Source organism: Acanthisitta chloris, unplaced genomic scaffold (assembly GCF_000695815.1).
Source record: "Acanthisitta chloris isolate BGI_N310 unplaced genomic scaffold, ASM69581v1 scaffold43005, whole genome shotgun sequence".
NCBI classification, from domain to species: Eukaryota; Metazoa; Chordata; class Aves; order Passeriformes; family Acanthisittidae; genus Acanthisitta; species Acanthisitta chloris.
In genome coordinates, this window is record NW_008675133.1 from 1,024 (window position 1) to 21,002 (window position 19,979).

Genomic DNA, 19,979 nt, shown 5'->3' on the forward strand with positions numbered 1-19,979 from the left:
CTGCTTGCAGCATTCCTAAGATGTTAGCCAGCTCTAATGAGAGGACACTCTTAACAGGAGAAACTTGGGAAGTCCTTGCCTCATCTTCACGTGAGGATCAAGTGATAGTCTTCCTACAGTCAGCCTCTTAGAAGTGCTGCCCTCCCACTGTAAATGGCATGACCTTTTCAACCAGATCTAGAATGCCAGATTTGCCAAGAGGTCATAAACTTCAAAGAGGTCACTTGGCTTTAGTATTATCATTTTCTGCTTTTAGGCTTTATTATTCTCCTGAAATTTGGTTTCATCCAAGCTCCTGGCTCTTTAGCGTGTTGTTCTTAAATAATATTGCCAAACAAATCACCACCTCCAGTTTTCAGCAGAATGCAAGAATACCACCAGTTATTACACTAAGAAATACATGTCAAATTACTGTATGCTTACATGCATCATTGTTTTTATTAAGCACTCAGTGTGTGTTCAGTGCAGCATAAACATTAAACAAGATTATTCTTCCCCTGGTGAATTTACAGTCTGAAAGAGCTTCATAGGAAGGAGTAGTAATAACCAATCATTAAAATACCACCTTTAAATTAATCCCTTTTTGTTTCCCTGTGGTTAATACTCGTTTGCTGTTGATCATGAGTGGTGTATCCTGGCATGTCACATAGTGCTGTTTGATGATGTTACAGACCCCAGTTGTCCACTCTGCGCCTCTGTGGGAAGTTCTTGTTCAGCCTGAGTGGAAGAAGAGTGCATATGTCTCTGTTTCAGCTGCTGCTGTACAAAGCCCAGCAGCATAGCTGAAACCCACCTTTGATGGTACTCCACACTAAGACTTCAGTTGTTGTATCAAAGCGCAATTTGCTTCTGCCACCTCGGCTTCCTGTAAGGACAGCTGGAAAGACTCGTCTTTAACAGCTGCAGCAAGATTCTCTGAAGCTCATGTGTTAAAGCCCTCAGAGAAGAGATGCTGCAAATGGAAACAGGGACATCCAGTTTTTACTAATTTTTGTTGGATTTAGGTCCTAATTCACTTTTATGTCTCCATAGTAGCGTAATCTTAGGGAGGAATTCTGTAGCCAATGGAATTTTTTAAAAAGAGATTGGAGCTTTCTTGGGCAGAGTACAACATGTGGCTTGGACCATAAAAGGAACTGATGGTCCCCAAGGGATTCAGGACTCTTGAATTGAAGGATTTGGCAGGTTTGAAAGTTTTTGAGTTTGTTTGCTTATTTAAAGAGTCACAACATGCTTGTCTGCCCTGAAACAATTTCGGTTCCAGTTTCTGCTCTGGATTGCACATACTCTTTGTCAGAAAAATTATTTCAGAGACAAATTTTTAGAAGTAGCCACTGCTTTCTGAAAATAGCTTTTTGCTGAGTAAGCTAGAACCACTGCCTGGAAGTTGAAAAAAAACCTAGAAAAAACACATGCTGGTTTTTTTCTGGTTTGGTTTGGATTTTTTTTCTTTTGGTTTGGTTTCATGTGGTTTGCTTTTTTTTTTAAATAGTGAGGTTGACTATCCATTAGAACAAACTCTTACAGGAAAATTCTGTCTCCTGAAATTTTTCAAATCAAAATATGATCATGCGTTGGAAGTTGTACTCAAACTCAAGTTACTGAATTTAGTATTCAGGTCACTGATTAAAATTTTTGGAGCTGTACTGTAGAGGATGTTAGCATAGACTGATCTGATTATTGGTTCTTTCTGACCTCAATATCTACAGGCTGTGTAGTAGAGGGCAACAGTAGGATTGTGGTAGCAAGGACTAGATAAGTATGTTGGGTAAATACAGTGTGTTTATTGATTGCTGGAGGAAGAGGAAGTGTGGTAGCTTTACTATTGTCTTTATTGTGGTAAATTGATTTACTGGAGGAGAGGGAGAAGTTAATTCTTTGTATCAATCATCTTATGTTCCAAGGCCAGAAGATTAATGCATATCACCTCCTCTGTAAAGATGTTTTGTGTTCTGTGAATGTAAAAGAATGTTCCTTTGGTTTTTGTGCTCTGCTTCTTCTCGTGTCTTTTGCTTTGCCTTTTTTTTTTTTTATGCTACAGCGATACAACACCTATTTATGCACACTTTAATTCCTGTTTTGTGTCATAAACAGGTTAGGATTTGACCATGGCAGTGCAGTTCCTGCGGAAGGCATCTGTGTGGTTAAAGAAGCACAAGATCACTTTGTTGGCCGTTTCTTGCGTGGGACTGTTTGGCACTAACGTTTCCTATCATGTGTTTCCTGAGCAGACATTCAAACTGTTGCACGAGTGCTGGTCAGAGGGGCAGCCAGCTGAGCTTTCACAGAGGCTCTGTGGTGTGTTTCAGGATGTCCTTCAAGATACTAATGTGAAGTCCACTGACTCCTACAGAGCCTTTGCAGCTTCTGGCTTCCATCCTGTGAGTGCTGGAATTCCCTGGCTGCCTGCAGGCTCTTTGGTGGGCATCCCACCTAACTTTGATGGCACAGCTGAGGATAAAACAGGAATAGTCAAGCACGTTATTGTGATTGATGGCAAGGAAGTAGACTGGGAGAGCAATGAAGGTGTTGCATTGAAGGAAGCGCTCACATTTTCACTTGAAGCTCAGAAGTTTGTCCTTGCCAGAGAAGTTGTGTATTTGCAGAACGGCAGCCCTTTAGCAAGTGCAGTTGTGGCTCCAACTTGCTTAGCTGGTACATTTTTCAGTGGGAGAGCTGTGAAGCTACTTCTGGGTTTATCTGCTGGCCCCGTGGTACTTCGCAGCGTTTGTAACATCGTAACTGCTGCGGGTGGGCTGCTGTTCTATTACGTGTCCTACGATGCTATGACCCATCACCTGGACTGCAAGGCTGACAGAAAGGCTGCAATGCTTTCCAAAGACTATGCCAGAGGTGGGATTGAATTTTATGATAAAATCTTGGCCCGCAACAGGATTTTCCGTGGTTTGATGGGCAAAAAAGGGGCAAAAATGTATGCCCCGAGTGGTAACCTTTTCCCAAGGTACTGGTTCAGAGTAAAGTATACCCCATACACTTACCGGAGAGACTTGATTGTTAATATTTTAAGAAAGCTCCAGGCATAGGACAAGAGTGCTTGAATTTTAAACTTGTGAATTATGCATTTTGGAACACTGCTGGGTTTTTTTAATTTTATTTTTTTTTAAACTTCTGTATCGTCATTAGAATTTCGGGGTTTATTTTTGCATATAGTTTGGAAGGAGTTATTGCACATTCCCTGAATAAAGAATTCTCTTAAAATATTAAAGACTCACTTCAAAAGTGCTCTGTTCTGTGTGCATCTCAAATCACAAGACTGCTGAGGAGAGGAACTTCTCAAACACTGATCTGAAAGTTCTGCTGCACTGCTTTACCTTCATGCCAGTTCAGTCTGGAAAATGGAGAGGGACAATTTTTGGAGTTTTGGGAGCATTATCATTTAAACTGGGGTGTTTGTATATATGTTTGCTGTTCCTCCTATGGAAGAACACAGAGATGTTTTAAGAAACAGTCTGTATCATGCAGTTACATAAATACCAAGACACAATGTTTCTGTTCTGTGTAAGTTCTTGCGCCATGTAAATTCTTACGCTGCAATCACCACTCTTCAGTAGGGCACATTAGTTATGCTGCAGTTCATACCAGTACGGCTAGATTATTGCCAGCACCTGCATCATTTGCTTAAATCTAGTTCTGCTCTCTCCATGACATGGTGACTGCAGTGTGTGTGTCTTGATTGTTTCCCAGGAGTGGCAGTAGGTAACGTGACTGTCATGTGCTGGTTGTTTCCTCATAAGTGGGATAAGCATGTTCAGGAGAGGTTTTTCTGTTTGCTTTGGTATAGTTTTTGTTTAATTTTAAAATCCATGTAGATGTATGTCACCTCTTATGTTAGAAGAAGGCAAGATGTAAGACCTAAGTTTGGCATTTGGTGCAGAAACCAGTGCAGTCTGTGATAAAGAGTTGCCAAAGGAGATCACTCTCTTGTTTCAGCCTAGTTTAAGAAGGTTTTTGTCTGGCAGAACCAAACTTTGCCCAGGATTGCTAATCTTTTCAGAAGGTCTTCAGTGCATGGGCAGTAAACTCTCCACTACAGCCTCACCTTGAAGCATTTATGTGATTTTCAAGATGATAGTTCCCAAACTTTGTGATGCCATCCTTTCTGTGTTTCTGTTGCAGCTTTTCCAGTTGCCCTCCCTGGTGACATCAGAGCAGTTCTCCTATCTCTGTTGTCATTCTTACGGGAAACTTCTATTACTTTGTATCTTCTCAGTCACAGATGTGCTGAGTGTCCTCTCTGCCCTGGGTTTGTCCTTTCTTTATCTGCTACAATGAGCACTGTCATGCCTGTGTTTGCTCAAAGCATTACTGAGTTCTGTGTTCCTTTTGAATCAGGCAGTGACATAAAGTTGCTATTCTGGCTGCCAAATCACTGGTATTGCTGTACGTTGCTGAAACCACATGTATAAGATATTTGAGTTTCTGCTGAAGTAATCTGTGTCACCGATCACTTGCACTTGTCCTTGAAGTATCAAGTCATGAGATGCCTCTTAGGTGCTTTTCTGGCTGTAGGGCATAAGGTTAGTGTTCTGTGACCTTGGTGAAAGATTTTGACAAAATTTCCTGGTCTATGGAATAAAAGGAGACTTTACCTTTAGGCAGGGAGCTTTAAAAGCTTGAGGGTAAATTTTATATGACTTGTCTTCCAGATAAATTTAATATAAAAGTTCAAGGTCATAGAGGGTTTTTTGGTAGTGCAGTGACTCAAGACTGGAATATAACTCTTGGTTTATACAGCCTGTGAGTTCAATTCATCCTCATGTTTGTCCTTCAGACAAGTCTAAACTCCATGAAATGTTCACAGAGAGAACTTGGCCCACTTGGTTCCTGTGACTGAAGAAGCTGCTTTTCCATAAAGAGTGCAAAAAGGAAATTGAGGCCTTCTTGGAGATTTACAAGTAGCAGTTTAAACAAAATTAAATTAAAATAATCTACTTTTTTTTTTGGCAGGTAAGAATAGTTCAACTCAAATACATGGCCATGGCAATACTCGTACAAAGTCTTACTAGGTTTTTCTGTAGGTAGAACTATGAAATCAGGTATGAGTTCCACATACTGGTGATAGAAATGGTCAGGTTTTGAGAGTAGGCTAGTAGTAAGCAGCCCAGAATTAAAGCTGAAATTTTCCATGCTAAAAATGGTCTGATGTGGAAAAGTAAGTTTATGGAGTAGCCCAGAAGAGCCAAAGTGAATCAGTTTGTGAATAGTGTCAGTGAACAGCCTTACAGTCTCCCCAAGCTCTGAAGCTGAAACTCTGAGGAGTCTGGGAAACTTGTTTTAGTTTTAGTAGTAACTGGCTTCTCTTGCACTTCTCAGATGAGGCAGACTTCATACAAATTTTTGTGTAGAAAAGCAACAGAAAATGGCAAGCAAAGGGAATTGCTAGGAGATGTGGATATGAGAGGTCTAAGCTTCCATAAACTCTAAAAGCAAAGGTGCCAGTGAAGCAGGTCAAAAGAGGTGATTCTTCCCCTCTACTCTGCTCTCATAAGACCCCCACCTGGAATACTCTATGCAGTTCTGGTGTCCTCAACACAAGAAGGACATGGAACTGTTGGAGCAAGTCCAGAGGAGGCCACGAAGTTGATAAGAGGACTGGAGCATCTCTCCTGTGAAGACAGGCTGAGGGAGTTGGGACTGTTCAGCCTGGACAAGAGAAGACTGCATGGAGACCTCATAGCAACTTTTCAGTATCTGAAAGGGCTACAAGGGAGCCAGAGAGGGACTCTGTGTTAGGAACTGCAATGATAGGACAAGGGGTAATGGGTTCAAATTGAAGGAGGGGAAGTTTAGGTTAGACATTAGAAAAAAGTTTTTTACTATAAAGGTGGTGAGACACTGGCACAGGTTGCCCAGGGATGTGGTGGCTGCCCCAACCCTGGCAGTGTTCAGGGCCAGGCTGGATAAGACCTTGAGCAACCTGATCTAGTGAGGAGGTGTCCCTGCCCATGGCAGGGGTTAGGACTAGATGATCTGTAAGGTCCATTCCAACCCTTAAATTCTATGATTCTATGATAATGAGCTCTCATAAAAATGGATATTGACTACAAAAATGAAGCTCTCTGTTTGATAAAGTGATTAAAGGATGAAGAAGTATGTGTAGCAAATGGCCAAAATGAGTTACTAGTTTAAATTTATACACAATCTACTTTGAAGAGAGATTTGCTTGACTGATTTATTTATGTTATTATCCTGAATTTTCTAGATAACTGAAAAGAAAATTATCCTTGTAACTTATTTTTTATACAAATGTAATGCTTGCTGCCATGTAAAGCCTTAGTGGGCAATGCTGCAAGAGACGAGGACCACCTAGGTGCTTTGCTCAGAATTCCCACAAGAAATTCACTCCAGGATCTGGCTCATGTGTTTCTTTTGCTATCCTAAAAATTATGATTTCTCATTATGGAGATAATTTCAGCTTGTTCAATGGTCAAAACCATAAGATTATTAGAAAAGAACAAGACTGACAGCTGGACAGTTTTCTTGAAGACAAAGAAGCTGTGGAAGTCATCTGATTTAAAGCAATTTCTGTATCAGCTGCTGTGGGTGTCTGGCTCCTCTTGCAGTTCACAGGAAGCAGGAGCTTCAGAGGTGGCTTCCCAGAGAAGGCAATCTCCACCCTGGTGGCATGTGAGTAAAGAATGCCGCTCATAGTATTGGCCAGAGGGGTTCAGTTGAAGAGTATAAAACATTCTTTTTCATTACAGCTATCGCCTGTTTTCACATTAAAGCCTTTCCAGAACCTGACAGATAAGATGGTGAGAGCTGACTGCAGAGCTGTGAAGCCTGTTGCCCTGCAGGGTAAGCTGGTGGTGTTGGGAGAGGTGATGCTGGGAAATGAGCCTACTGCTGTCATTTTGCCCTTGGCCATAACAGTTGTGAAACAACCACAGTGACAAAGTGTGGCTTGGGTGGGAGAAAATTACAATGTATGAATCAAATCATCATGACTGAATCACAGGTGGCTTTCATTAGAGGAACAAATGCAGAGAATCCATCGTGGAGTGAGTACTGCTATATGCAGCCATTGTGGGCATCATGAAAACAACTGTAGGCATCTCCACTATGTGGGAATGCCATTCCTGGCAAGCTGCAGGCACTGAGAGGAGTCTGTGGGCCATATCCTGCAACTGTTATCTGTTCATGTTCATTAAAAGCTTCATGTAGCAGGTGTGATTACATTAGTATAAAAACTAAGTTGCAGACAACCTGCTATCCATGCATCTGGTTCCTCCTTGATTTCATTCAGCTCAGCTGGAGGTGTGTATTAATGAAAGGCAGAATGCACCAGTAAGCAGAGGAATGGTGATGTAGGAAGACATAATTAAGATCTTGGAATAAAGAGAACAACTTCAGAAAGAGAGAAAAGCTATAATTTGGTTGTTATCAAAACTAAACTTAAGAACAGAAAAACAATGTAAATATTCTCTAGGAATTGGTATGTTAGACAAATCTGAAGGAGCTGATAAATGGCTTATGGATATTTTGCTGGGCATCTTTTTCTCAGAATATATTGGTTTGTTTAGCTGAATTGAGTATATTCAAACTGCTCAAACTGCCAAATCCGTTAAGTGGAGAAAATTACTAAAATTTGGCTAGAAACCAGTCTGTCTTTCCCATCTGGAGAAGTAAAAGCCAAACTCTTAAGCTTCATAACTAGAAATGAACACAAAAATGTCTCTGCAGTTCTCACTCTTCCTCAGTCAGACCAAGTTTGCCAAAATCTATCCTGGTCTCCAATCCTGAGAATGCTCTTAAAAACTCAGTTTGTGTCCAAAAACACTCTTCTGTTTAGAAAACACAACCAGCCCAGGTGTATGTCTTTTGACTCCCACCTTAGCCTTTCTGTACTTGCTGCAGGAAGAATTTGTGGTGCTCTGTGTTCGTGCTGTACTTACTATAATGTGACCTCTGCCTAAAGGTGTAACAATGAGCTCCCTATCTATGGCAGTGATTAAGTATATCTAGTCTAGGTTTTGAAAGAAGAATTGTCCCCCAAGTCATGCTTCCTAGAGAACTTTATTTATTTTTCCCATGACTGAACTTCCATCATCTGGAAAATTTTCCTTTTCCAGTCCTGATCGGGTTGCTCAGAATCACTAGCTGCTTTGCTCTGCAGAAGCATTACTGTGTTAATGTAGTCAAGGTGTTAGTTAACAGCTTTTTTCAATGTAATGAATAGCAGGTCTCTGTCTTCCTTCCTGTGTGGCCAAGCTACTTCTGATGTAGATGTCTTGCAGAACAGCAGATCTCATTAGGATGAGTAATAGTATTTAGAAAACATAAGACACTGTGAGCCTGATCCCAGGTTCACAGTTCCAGCAGTTCTTGCAGAGGGAACATGAAGAAAGGATATGCAGCGTCCAAACAACTTTTCTCTAGTAACTGTTTAGTGGTTTACTGCAGACCTGCTGACCTCTGGTAGCTTTGTTTCTATCATTCGCTGAAAATTTTCCAGTGGGAATGTTGTTGTTTCTTCATTCTCTGTTCCTTTTCATTTCCTCTTGCTCTGCTGCTCTAATTGCCTGTGCTGCCTGCTGACTCATCTTGCAAGCTGCTTCAGCTCGTTCAAACAAGATTTGTGAACTTTTTAAGCTCTCACTGGCTGCTTGCACTTTTATTTGCTCTACCTGCTTGCTTCTACGGTAGCCAAAGGCCACAGCAGCTTGAACTTCTCTTTTTGTTTTACTACATTTAGTCTACACGATTTTGCAGTGAAAAACACTTTTGACTAAGTGAAAAAGAGGCATTGTGGTTCTTCTTGTTTTGCCACATGAAAAGAATTTAGTGTTACTTTCAAATTTTCCATTAGCATTACTTTGTGGGAGATGTGTTTCTTACTCAGTGTCTATGGCACCCAGTTCACTTGTGATCGTAATCTGCATCTGTCACTTTTAAGATGCTGCTATTCTGTTTCCTGTTCCTGAAAATTGCAGGGATTTTGATATAATTCTGATTAGGTGATGTATTGTAGCTGAGAAATAACAACTAATGTAGTGCTATTTGCTGCCTGTACCAATGCTGACCTAGCTCAGGCACAGCCATGTGCTGGGTTTGAGAACTGTGGCTTCTCAAGCTGCTTCTATTGCCAGGTCCACTGAGGAGTTTTTAAGGATGGGTTTAAATCACCTGCCACTGAGCAGAAGCAGGGGGGGTTCTATTGAATTTTGCCTGATGAAAAGAATACTTACTTACTTTTGACAAAATATTTTGAATGATGCTTGCAGGGATGAGGGGTTTGAAATGACGAAAAAAAGCATAGGCAAACCCAAGGAAAGTAATCCCATCTTCCTTAAATTTTCTAAATCTTGGTGTTGTTACAGAGCTGCATGCTGCACAAGAGTTGCAAGAGTAATTGCAACCTATTGCATCTGATTTCTGGGTTATCCCTTTAACAGGGCGAAGCTTTGCAGTCCTGGCAGTGTGCACAGACAGCTGCTCTTCAGTAGCATCTTCATGACTGTGTCTACTACAATAAAACTCCCTCTGCTCAGTGCAGCCACCTTTTGTATCACTTCCCAGTTCCTTGTGTGCAGCCACATTCCAGGTATTACTCCACTGAACTAAAAAGAGATTTAACATATATGGAAGTAAAGATAAAACTATAATCTGTGTTATTATTTTAAAGCTCTATTAATTCTTAAATGGATTACTATACAATGAAACATTGTGTCTGTTTCTCTGGGAAGATTGAAAACAAAGATCAAGCCATGTTGTAAATAATGATGCTGGTTTTTAAAAAACTTTTTCCCTTTTTTTTCTTTCCCTCCTTCATTTCCTGACTAGACTGGAGGCATCTATATAAATATTTTAGAAAACTGAGCAGGGGAAGAATTGCTCTGTAGAAAGTTTTCCATGTAAGATGTTTTCTCATATGGGATGAGTTTCACTGCCTCAGTGACTGTGTTTTAAAAGCATGTTATATAATTCTCTGTAGATACCCGTGGACAGATGTATTTATGGTTTTTGGAAACTTCATGTAATTTAGGCATAAAACTTGAAGTGTGTTTTATAGTTCCTCATTAATAATAGTTGAGAATTATGCTCATCTAAGGCAGCACACATAAATTCTTAATGTTCAGACATTCATTATCTGCCTATGATGGTTAGAAGTTGCCATGGGAAAATAAAAGCCAGTGATCCCAAAGGTTATTTTTTTATATATTCTTTTAAGCAATTTGGAAAACTGTGTTCATCCCCTAACAGTTATTTCCCTTTGGCTTCCACATTCTTCCACTTAATCTAAAGATATCATAGTGAATATTGAAAACATCAAATCAGGAACAAAACAAACTTTTTATTGATGAAGTTTTCATTAAGCATGGCAGCACCTCATAAAAGGAAATGCTGAAGCCATCATTTTATGGAAGTTATAAACCCATGCAGTTTTTTGCAATCACAATTTAGAGATGTTAATAGTGCTTGTATCATATTTGATGACAGCCGTGGCATAGTTGCACGTGGCTAGCTGAAAGCTTGATGTGGGTATGTTGGCTTTACACCTCTGAAGCAGGTGAAAAGGCAAAAATTTTTCCTTACTGTGCTGGCCAGAACATAATTTGTGTTGCAAATTGAAGTCATGCTTTAGCAATTGCAAATTGAACTTTTAAAACATTTCTTTGAATTTTTTTTCTAACTTTCCAGCAGCAGAACTGGATATGTAGAGCCATGAAAAATGCAAATGTTTCAGTCTAAGGGCAGAATAAGAATAAGTGTAATTGGGATTTTCTGCATATTTGGGATTTCTTCAGTTAGTATAAAAGAAAAAAATCAGTGCTGAAACCTCACAATAGATGGATAAAAATGGTTCATTTTCTTCTAAAGTCACGTGGTGACCAGGTCTTTTTTTTCTGCTTATGCAGTGAGCAGCAAAAAATATGTCAAATGTGGGGCCATGTTCTGAACAAGCAAATCAGCGAGCACATGCCCTTACTGTTTTCTTGATCCAGATAGCAAAATTGCTTGCACTGGAGAAGTGTTATGTGGAGATACCAAAGGTAAGTCTTCCTGAAGCACAGATTTCCCAAATTATGCTATGGCTGTCTCTGAAGTTTCTTTTATTCTGAGATTGGAAACAGATTTGACACAGCTTTAAACTCTGCAAAATACTGTGTGTGTATGTTGCAGGATCAGATGTGTCCAAATTCTTTCACTGAACATTTTCACCTTGGACTTTCAAATCTGATGCCTGGTGTGAAATAATTGTTCCTTAGCTGGTATTTTATGGGTGTCAGATGCACATTGGCTTCAGCTGAAACGGTGGGTATGAAAGCCTCTGGAAAAAAAACAGACCTACAGCACTCTATTTTTGTTTCATGGTGTTGCTCTGGTTTTAATCTTGCAGATTTTCTACTGAAATTTGCTTTGAATGGTATAAAGAGAGCCAATATTGATGGCCAGATACAATAGAGGTGCTTGCCTAAAACCAGCAGAAGGCATGACTGATGTTGTTGTAACTGGTAGTTACAAAATACTCATCACCCAAGCCTGAGCACCTCTGGTTACTTGGTGGGCCAAATTCAGCAAGGGTCTGGATATGACCCAGTCACACACTTGGTGCTACAAGTGATGAACCCTGCTCAGCCATGCAGTCCCTGCTGCAGGATCTGTGGAGGGGATCAGACTGTTCATGTGCTCTGAGCCACCCAAAGCTACACTGCTAGGGTCAAACACATCACCACTGTTTTGTGGGATGTCCAAGGCTGAAGGAGCTGACATTGTGCTCAGTGTTGTGTAACATGCTAGCGTGCGTGTTGAGAATGTAGACCTGTGCTAAATCGTCTCTTCAGGCTTATGATTTGTAGATTTAAACCATAATCTCCTGGAGATTATTTGAAAGAGGGTGTTGCAGGCACGAATGGATGAAGGGGATTTCTGAGCTTGTTAAACTGTGTCATGGTGCAGGAGGAAATGTAGGAATTGTGGCTCTGGAGGAGGAAGAGGCAAAGGTAGTGTTCTGGTAGGCTAAACAGGATGGAGACTGGGCTGCTTGTACAGTGCAATCCAAGGAATATTTGCATCATATACTTGTTATAGCTAATGTGAAAAGTGTTTAACTCCTTGGGAAATAAGAGACTGAAACCAAGTAATCCCACAAGGTGGATGACCTAACCACAGAGCACTAATCTGGTTGTCTTTGGGCAGATTATTTTCAGCAGTGTGAAACAGTGTCCCCTCTGCCTCCTTCTCAAGTCTTATTGTTCCTTTGGTTTCCTTTTAATGGTGGCTTCCTATTAAAGAAAAAAAGCCCAACAAAACAATTTCATTGCTACTGAAATAGGTTAAGGAGAACAAAAATCAGCTAAATTTTTTCATTATGATCCAAAACCCCCTTTTCATAGACTGTGGTGTAGAAGTATTATCACCTTGTGTGTCTTTTACAATTTTCCATCTTTACAACAGTATTTGTTAACACTTTTTAATTTCCTTTGAGTTAGTCTCTATCCAGGCTATCACAGAACATGCAATATAAATTTTTTATTGTGCAAATAGGTCTATGAAAAGCAATGTGTAACACAGAGATCATGTTGTAGCTGTTTAATTTGCTGTCATTTAATGTGTGCATCCATCACTCCATCATAAACTCATCACACGTTTTGTAACTCAGCTATTAAAAGTTCTTCCCTTCTGCAGCTGGTGATGGGTTTGCAGGCTGTCAGCTATGAAACAGTGATTCCCTAGTTTAAATATTAGTCTGCTCTGTTCAACGTCCCTAAAAATAATTTAAGGAAAATCATAACTTCAGAAGTTTTTCCCTGACCCTTTTCTGATGATAATAAATAATACTGTGAGCCAAAGAGCAATGATCTGGCAGGCAGAGAACATCCAAGGTAAGCTTCTGTGTGTCAGATGTGAACTTTGTGCACCTCTTGGCAGGCAGGCACTCACACGAGCACTGGCAGCAAATCAGTGAGCATATGTGCTTGAGTAACTCCTGCCCAGTGGGGATAACGCTTGACATTCTCTCTTAAAGAGAACTTTTTTCAGGAATTCAGCAAAACACAAAGACTTTGAGGACATGATTGCTTTTCCTGGAATTAACAGGCTGAGTTGAGTTGCAGGCTGAGATTCTTTGGTTCAGCTAACATTACATCTGCTGTGTGTAATACTGGATTTTTAAGTGCCAAGGCCATGCTGGTAGGAAAACTAGTGTTTAGCTGGAGGGCTTGAATGATGAGTCAAACCAAGGGGAAGGGAGACTGGCCCGAGGTCGTTGTTATCTCTTAAGACCAGAATGAAGTCTCCACACTGCAGCAGCTATGGATTATTTAGTTACCACAGATGGACAGTATGCCATCTGAGCCAACAGGGTTTGGCCATAACCTGCCATCAGAGATCTGGCTTTGCTCAAAGCCTGGTGTAAGGCACATGCAACAGGTGTCTTGCCAACTGAGCCATCTTTTGCCCAGTGAGCTTTGGCCCTTTAGCAGCACACCAGTCCCTCAGAAAGAACTGAATGATCCTCCTCTAAGAAGTGTGATTTTTATTTGTGCCAAGTTTGCCACTCAGAAAATACTATCAGGCAGCTGTAGTTCCAAGGTTTCTACCATGTTCTGTTCCTAGTGGAGGGAAAAAGCCCCTGCAAGGTGCTCTTAATTTGTGCCAAGTGGCATCCATTCCTTGAGAATCCTCCTTGAGCTAAGTATAGCTCCTTCAGGGCATCCCCTCCATCCTTCTACACAGCTCCAACCAGGAGCTAAGGGAGACCAGTGGACAAGGAGCCAGCTACTACAGCTCTGTACTGTTGGAAAAATAGCACTGGGATCCTTGTATAGTGTCGTGGTTTAACCCCAGCCAGCAGCCAAGAACCACGCAGCCGCTCACACTCCCTCCTCCCCCCTTTCCCCCCCCAGCCCAGAGGAATGGGGAGGAGAAAATAAAATAAAATATGTAGGTTGAGATAAGAACAGTTTAATAATAAAGAGCAGAATGAGCTAAAATGCTAATGGATAATAAAGTGAAAGGAAAAAAAAACAAAACAACAAACCAAAATCAGTGATGCACAATACAATTGCTCACCACCCACAGAACCTCCCCCTGGATCATCCCCCCTTCCTGCTTATATACTGGGCATGATGTGCCATGGAGTGGAATATCTCTTTGGCTAGTTCAGCTCACCTGTCCTGGCTATGCTCCCTCACAGTTTTCTTGTGTACCTTCTCACTGGCAGAGCATAAGGCAAACAAAAGAAAATGTCCTTGATTTAGGATAAACACAACTTAGCAGAAACCAGAACATCAGTGTGCTATCAACAGTATTCTCACTCAATCCAAACACTGCACTATACTACTGAGAGATTAAAAAAAAAGAAAATTAACTGCATCCCGGCTGAAACCAGCACATGTAGGCAGAGGAGTGTATAATGGGGTAGGCTGGGATGAAAAATGTGGTTCAAACCAAAGCTAAAATTTGCATTTGATCAATAATGGAAAAAACTGATGAGCACAGCTTTGCTATGGCTCTGTGGTATCTGTTGGCCGAGCAAATGGTACTGTAGGGTTGGTGTGTATATTATTTTCAGGCAGCTCTCAGTTTGTGCTTACCCTGCATCGTTTTGGAAAAATACGGTTTTAAGCACTTGACACAGAAATTACCTATAACAGAGGAGATCTCAGTGGTTTATGTTTTTGGTGAGAATAGAGAATATTTGAGCCATCTGACATGTTGAGCAATATGGTCATGCTTAGGTTGACCCAGTGCCTTCATCCAGATTGTGACTGGGTGCATCTGCAGCCCCTGGAGAGCAGAGCCTGCAGACTTCCCTGGAGCAGGGCCTGGCTGAGCTCCGTGTGGGCTGGCACAAAACCCCCATCCCTATGCTTGTGGAAGGGCAGAGGCACAAATGTGCAAAACATAGGATCAGAGGAGAATATGCAGCTGTGAGATGACAGTTTGAAAATGAGACATAAAGCCACTGTTTTGACGGTTTGTCCTCAGCTAAAATCACTAGAGTTTGAACTTTGAATCCCCTGCCACTTGGGTTGTGTGGTAATATTGGTTTGGGTTTTTGGTGGGGTTCAGAAGAATAGCTGCACATTTGCAATGATCATATATAACAACCAGTTGAGGATTGTTGGCATCAGCATTATGGCACTCCTGAACCAGTGAGACCCAACCTCTGACTCAAATAATTTTGCAATATAAAATTCAATCCATCTGGCTAAAGAATCTTCCTCACCTCAAGTACGAATTATTCCCCTTCTACCCTCTATGTACAGAGACAGAAGAAATGTCATGATTATAATTTCCATGGATGCAGTCCAGGGAATTTGGTGGGCATAGTATGCCCAGTGTCTAATGAGAGCAGCCTGATAGCTTTTTTCATTGCTGTTGAACCTGTGTAGAGGTGCCAGGAGGAGGCTTGAAACATCAGAGAAAACAAATGGGGCATAATCTGAAAAGTTTGAAAACTATCATTGAAACAGATTTGTTATGTCATTGCTGAAGGTATTGCCTGCAGAAGTTCAAGGTGTTGGCAGCTTCTCTGCCCTTTCAGTATTGCTTTGGGGGATTCTCATCTGAACACTATTTTTAATCTAAATAGGCATAGTCTCTCCTGGTGTTCTCAGATGGAGATGTTATTTGTCTTCCTGGGCTTAAATGTTGTGGAATGGCCATTAAAAATCACCTGGTGTTGCCATACAAGTGTCTGTTTTAATGATAACAAAGTGATTTCTGTCCTTTGTAGGGTGTAGGCCCCTGTCACTGTCAGGGATAAAATAATGGGAGGCTGTCACACGAAGGGACCCAGGCTGACTGGTTTTGCCAGGTGTAATTTTCACTGAAGTTACACAAGAGGTGCTGTATATCTTACCAGAACTCCTTTGGAACCACAGCTTTCGTGGAGGTCTTTTACCAGAGGATCCTCAGGTATGCATTTGGAATGAAATTTGCTCACACCTGCAGTTTCCTTGTTGGCTGTTTTCTCTCTCAGCCCATCCTAGAGTTCAGAGGCTGAAATTTTAATTCCACTGCCTTTTCCTGCCTACAAAATGATGGCTTTCACTATTCTCTCTTTACCCATTCAATAATAAATTTAGCAAATCAGATTGATTTTATTGTGGTTCATAGTAGGATTTTGCAATCAAATTTATGTAACATAGAAAAATTATCAAATATTTCTATTTTTTTGTTTTCTGTCTCTGAGCCAGCTTCTCATTGATTGGCATCCCCTGATCACTTACTCTTAAAAAGCAGCTTTTTGCTAGGAGAACATAAATTTCCATTAAAATGATATTAATTTTCTGATCACTGTTTTGTTCACTAATCAAAGAATCACAGAACAGTAGAAAAATATCACTTCCTGTATAAATACCTTATTGTGTAACCCTGGCCATGGGCACTATGTTTTGAGATCTTTAGGTGATTCAAATTAGCATGACTGCACTAATTATGCTGATGTGTGAGAATCTCCTTTTTTATTGGTACTGACCATAAGTGGGCAGGAGTTAGCTAAGAAGTGAGGAGAGGCATAAGAAGGGACAAGTGGTTCTAGTGCATTGTAACACAGAATATAGGCACTTTTTTCAGAAAATTTTCTTCGATGGACATAGATTAAACATTTTCTGTTTCTTATTGATTCTCTGAGAACACGATCTTCATATTGGGAAAATAAAACTTTCTGCCCACAATCAATTATTCAACATTTGAGAACTCTGATATTTCATAAGCAAAAATATAAGGTAGGAGTGAAGAGAAGTCACAGCATGTGATGCCACAACACATGTAAACTCAGGCACGAAAAGAAAGATTTAGTTGAAAAGAATGTAATGCCCATTCTTTTATGTTTTACACATTTATTGTGGGTCTGTAGGACATAAATCACCTGTAACATTTATTTTCCAGTAAAATACTTAAATTACAACATTTCCACATGTGTGTATTCTAGAAGAAAGTCACAATTTTTGGCCACGGACTAAAAATTCAGTTAATCTAAATTGCAGTAGTTCCTCCAAAAATCAGCAGAGGTACATGAATTTATTCCACTATAAGTTCTAGACTAGTCTATTTTAAATAGAACCCCAAGTGGTAGTCAGTTTGACTGTCCTGAAAGCTAAGCTGATCTAGACAGAAAGGTCTACTAGCTGACAAGGAACAAATAATGAATATTTTATACATCTCTTCCTGTTCCTTGAATTTGTTCTGTTATTACATAAGGTGCCTGGCAGGATTTTATTCAATGCAGGAGCCCTTCCAGTAGATGTCCTTTTGTCTTTTCAGAGCAGCACAGCAGTGGCTGTTGCCAGCATAGCAGGAGCAGTTGCCACATCCTGGCCATGGCTTCTGCCTGGATTTTCAGAGTGCTGCTCATGCCATGGGCTGGGCAGAGTGGCAATCACCAGTACAATCCCCCTAACCTCAAAGCATAATGTTTTTTTTGTTCTCCATCAGCCTAAAGATGCCATATTTGGTCTATTTTCTTTGGTGACTGGCATTAACAACTATAAATGTTATAGGGAAAAAAAAGCATTTTGCCCAGTTAAGTGTTCATCACCAAACTAGTTGCTGCCATGCAAATTTCAAAGCATCACATCTAACTTCACTCCTATGTGAGGATAAGGATTTTTTCTATTTGGGGATGTTTCTCTGTTGTCTGTCCATCTTATTTATTTTCTCTTGTATCACAGTGGACCATTAACATGGTGTAGTTTTGTAGACAGACAGAATCAACTTTCTTTATGTAAGTATGTTATTCTGAGTTACCTTAGCAAGGTACCAGAATGACTGCACTGCAAAAGAGTTGTTAGCTTGAGAACTCAGAGACAGAAGGGTTTTGCTGCAGAACAGTAAGAGAGCTTGAGACTGTCTAAAACTATAATCCTTTAATGTGCTAAATCTTTGTTCCCTAAACTCACAGTCTTTTTATATTATGGTAAGCTTGTCATAACTTGCAGATGTAGGCTAGTTATAGTGTTTCTTATATTTAGTAAATAGGGAAAAAAAGCAAACCTTCCCTGTAGAATTTTTTCCACTACAGTCCTTAAACTTACTGGAAAAATGCAAGATGGCATAAACTGTCAAGTACCAAGACACAGCAAATTTAGTACAGCTTTTTCCTGGGGATGAACATTCAAGGACATTCCAGTCTTTCTGCTTCAATTCTGAAAAAGATGCAGACAAAGTAAATATTAGGTTTGTGCTCATTTCATTTCTTTTCTTTGCACATCAGGTATCAGGGCTCTTGCCAGTTTTTATTTTGGCAAACCCAATTACCAGGTTTGCTTGCCAAGACTGTAGAGAAACATCCTTTGTTGGCAAGATGGACTGGATGACCTAATGTTCACAGTTGTTCCTTTCTACAGCTTCTTTACTTCTGCTAAAGATTGCAGCACCAGAGTTTCGACTTACTGAAATCCTGTTGTTCCTATTGTTTCTTGGCTAGTGAAGTTAAAGCCACTTGCCCGTAACAAAATAAAGTATGTTGTATTTGAAAGTTATGAGCATTTATCAAAGCTCTATCACAGGGTTTGGGTGTCTGTGAACCTCATTTTCAAAGGTACCTAAATAACATAATAAACATCTAGTGAAACTTGTGAAGTGACTGAGAAGCTGAGTGATAGTTTGCTCTTTGAACCCAGTCTCTCAGTGAAGAATGTTTTTGTTGAGCAAAAGGACTTGGAAGGACACCTTTCCACCTATTTTACTAGGTGAGAAAAATCTATTAATCTCTCTTCCTTCTGCAGGAGTGCTATAAATACACCAAACCATGAAGTTAAGTGTTTTTATATCTTGTAATGACAAATTGTCCATGTTATAGTCCTTCTTTTAAAAGCAGGAACTATATAAGGCATTTCTTCAGGAAATTGGCTTTCTCCTCATTAAGCTAATCTTTTGCCCCAGAACATAGAGTATTCCACATGTTCACAATTGCTGAAACATGCTCTCACCATCAAGTCATTAACGAAGGCAGCTAAGTAAGAGATACCATTAGAATCATTACCTAGTGACAAGATATAAAATTATTCTGACATCTCATCTCTTAGGCTGAATCCTGTTCTCATTTGCTGTTTCATTATCAAGATAGGAATTTAAATATTAAAAGTCAAGGTTTAGCACATTTGTTTCTGATCTTGAAGCCATACAGTCCTACAGCATGGTGGTAACTGCTGCAGCCTTCATGAGTAAGGCACTAGCAGGAGAGTGGCAGTAAATAAAAGTGTGAAAAAATTCCTATGGTTATTATTCTAAAAGACACAACATAGGTGAATGCAAAATTACCCAAACTAGAAGTGGATAACCATTTACCTTGGCTATCACTGGACCACAGGATCATATCCTAATCCACTTTCTCTGCAACAGCATGACCTGGGAATTGGATCCGGCCAGGACCTGTGCTGCTATTATCTTTTCCTTCTCAACACACCAACATTTTCTTTTAGAAACAGTTACAAATTAGGTTTTTTTATGTACAAAAATGATGAAGTCATAAATAAATATCTGACTCAGTATCTGATCAGAGACCATGACAGAGAGACTTTAAGTAGCTGGCAGAGTAGACAGAACCCCTGTTTTATGAATTTGCTTTCTGTATTTCTTATTTATTTTGAGGACAAGGGAGGCATACTTAACAGGTTATAGTTTGCAGTATTTTTTAAGCAATGTGTGTGTTCAATGTGCTTATTTTCTTCTGCTTCAGCTGCAGTGATCAGCAAACAGAAGTGCAAAGCTGAGTATAACTGTGTAGAGGCAGGTATATTGCAATGGTAGTGAACAGTTGCCAAAGCCTCATTACTGGGATGAAGCAGTAATGCCAATTGGCAGCTAGAAGCTCTTTTTCAAATAGCATTTCATGCTAGCAGAAGGGAGCTTGATCTGCTGCAGGAGGCTACATCTGTGCACAGCATTGTAGGGTGCATCTGCACCAGCACGTTAGTTCAGCTCAGGAGCATGATTTTGAAATGTCTCTTCCAGCTCTGCCAGGTGTGGCTCCCATCACCTTAGCTGGTTGTCCAGTGCCACCT

At 40.3% G+C, this 19,979-nt stretch overlaps 1 protein-coding gene across 1 annotated transcript; it reads left to right on the forward strand.

Annotated features, from left to right (window-relative positions):
- The first annotated feature begins 2,099 nt into the window (after positions 1-2,099).
- On the forward strand, positions 2,100-3,226 carry TMEM177 (transmembrane protein 177). The gene has a single exon (XM_009075575.1). It carries the CDS (start codon positions 2,109-2,111, stop codon positions 3,042-3,044), a length of 936 nt encoding a protein of 311 aa, XP_009073823.1. The 5' UTR covers positions 2,100-2,108; the 3' UTR covers positions 3,045-3,226.
- Positions 3,227-19,979: the final 16,753 nt, after the last annotated feature.

Excerpts from the sequence above, each read along its gene's own strand:
- TMEM177 (XM_009075575.1), top strand. The coding sequence starts at position 2,109 with ATGGCAGTGCAGTTCCTGCGGAAGGCATCTGTGTGGTTAAAGAAGCAC.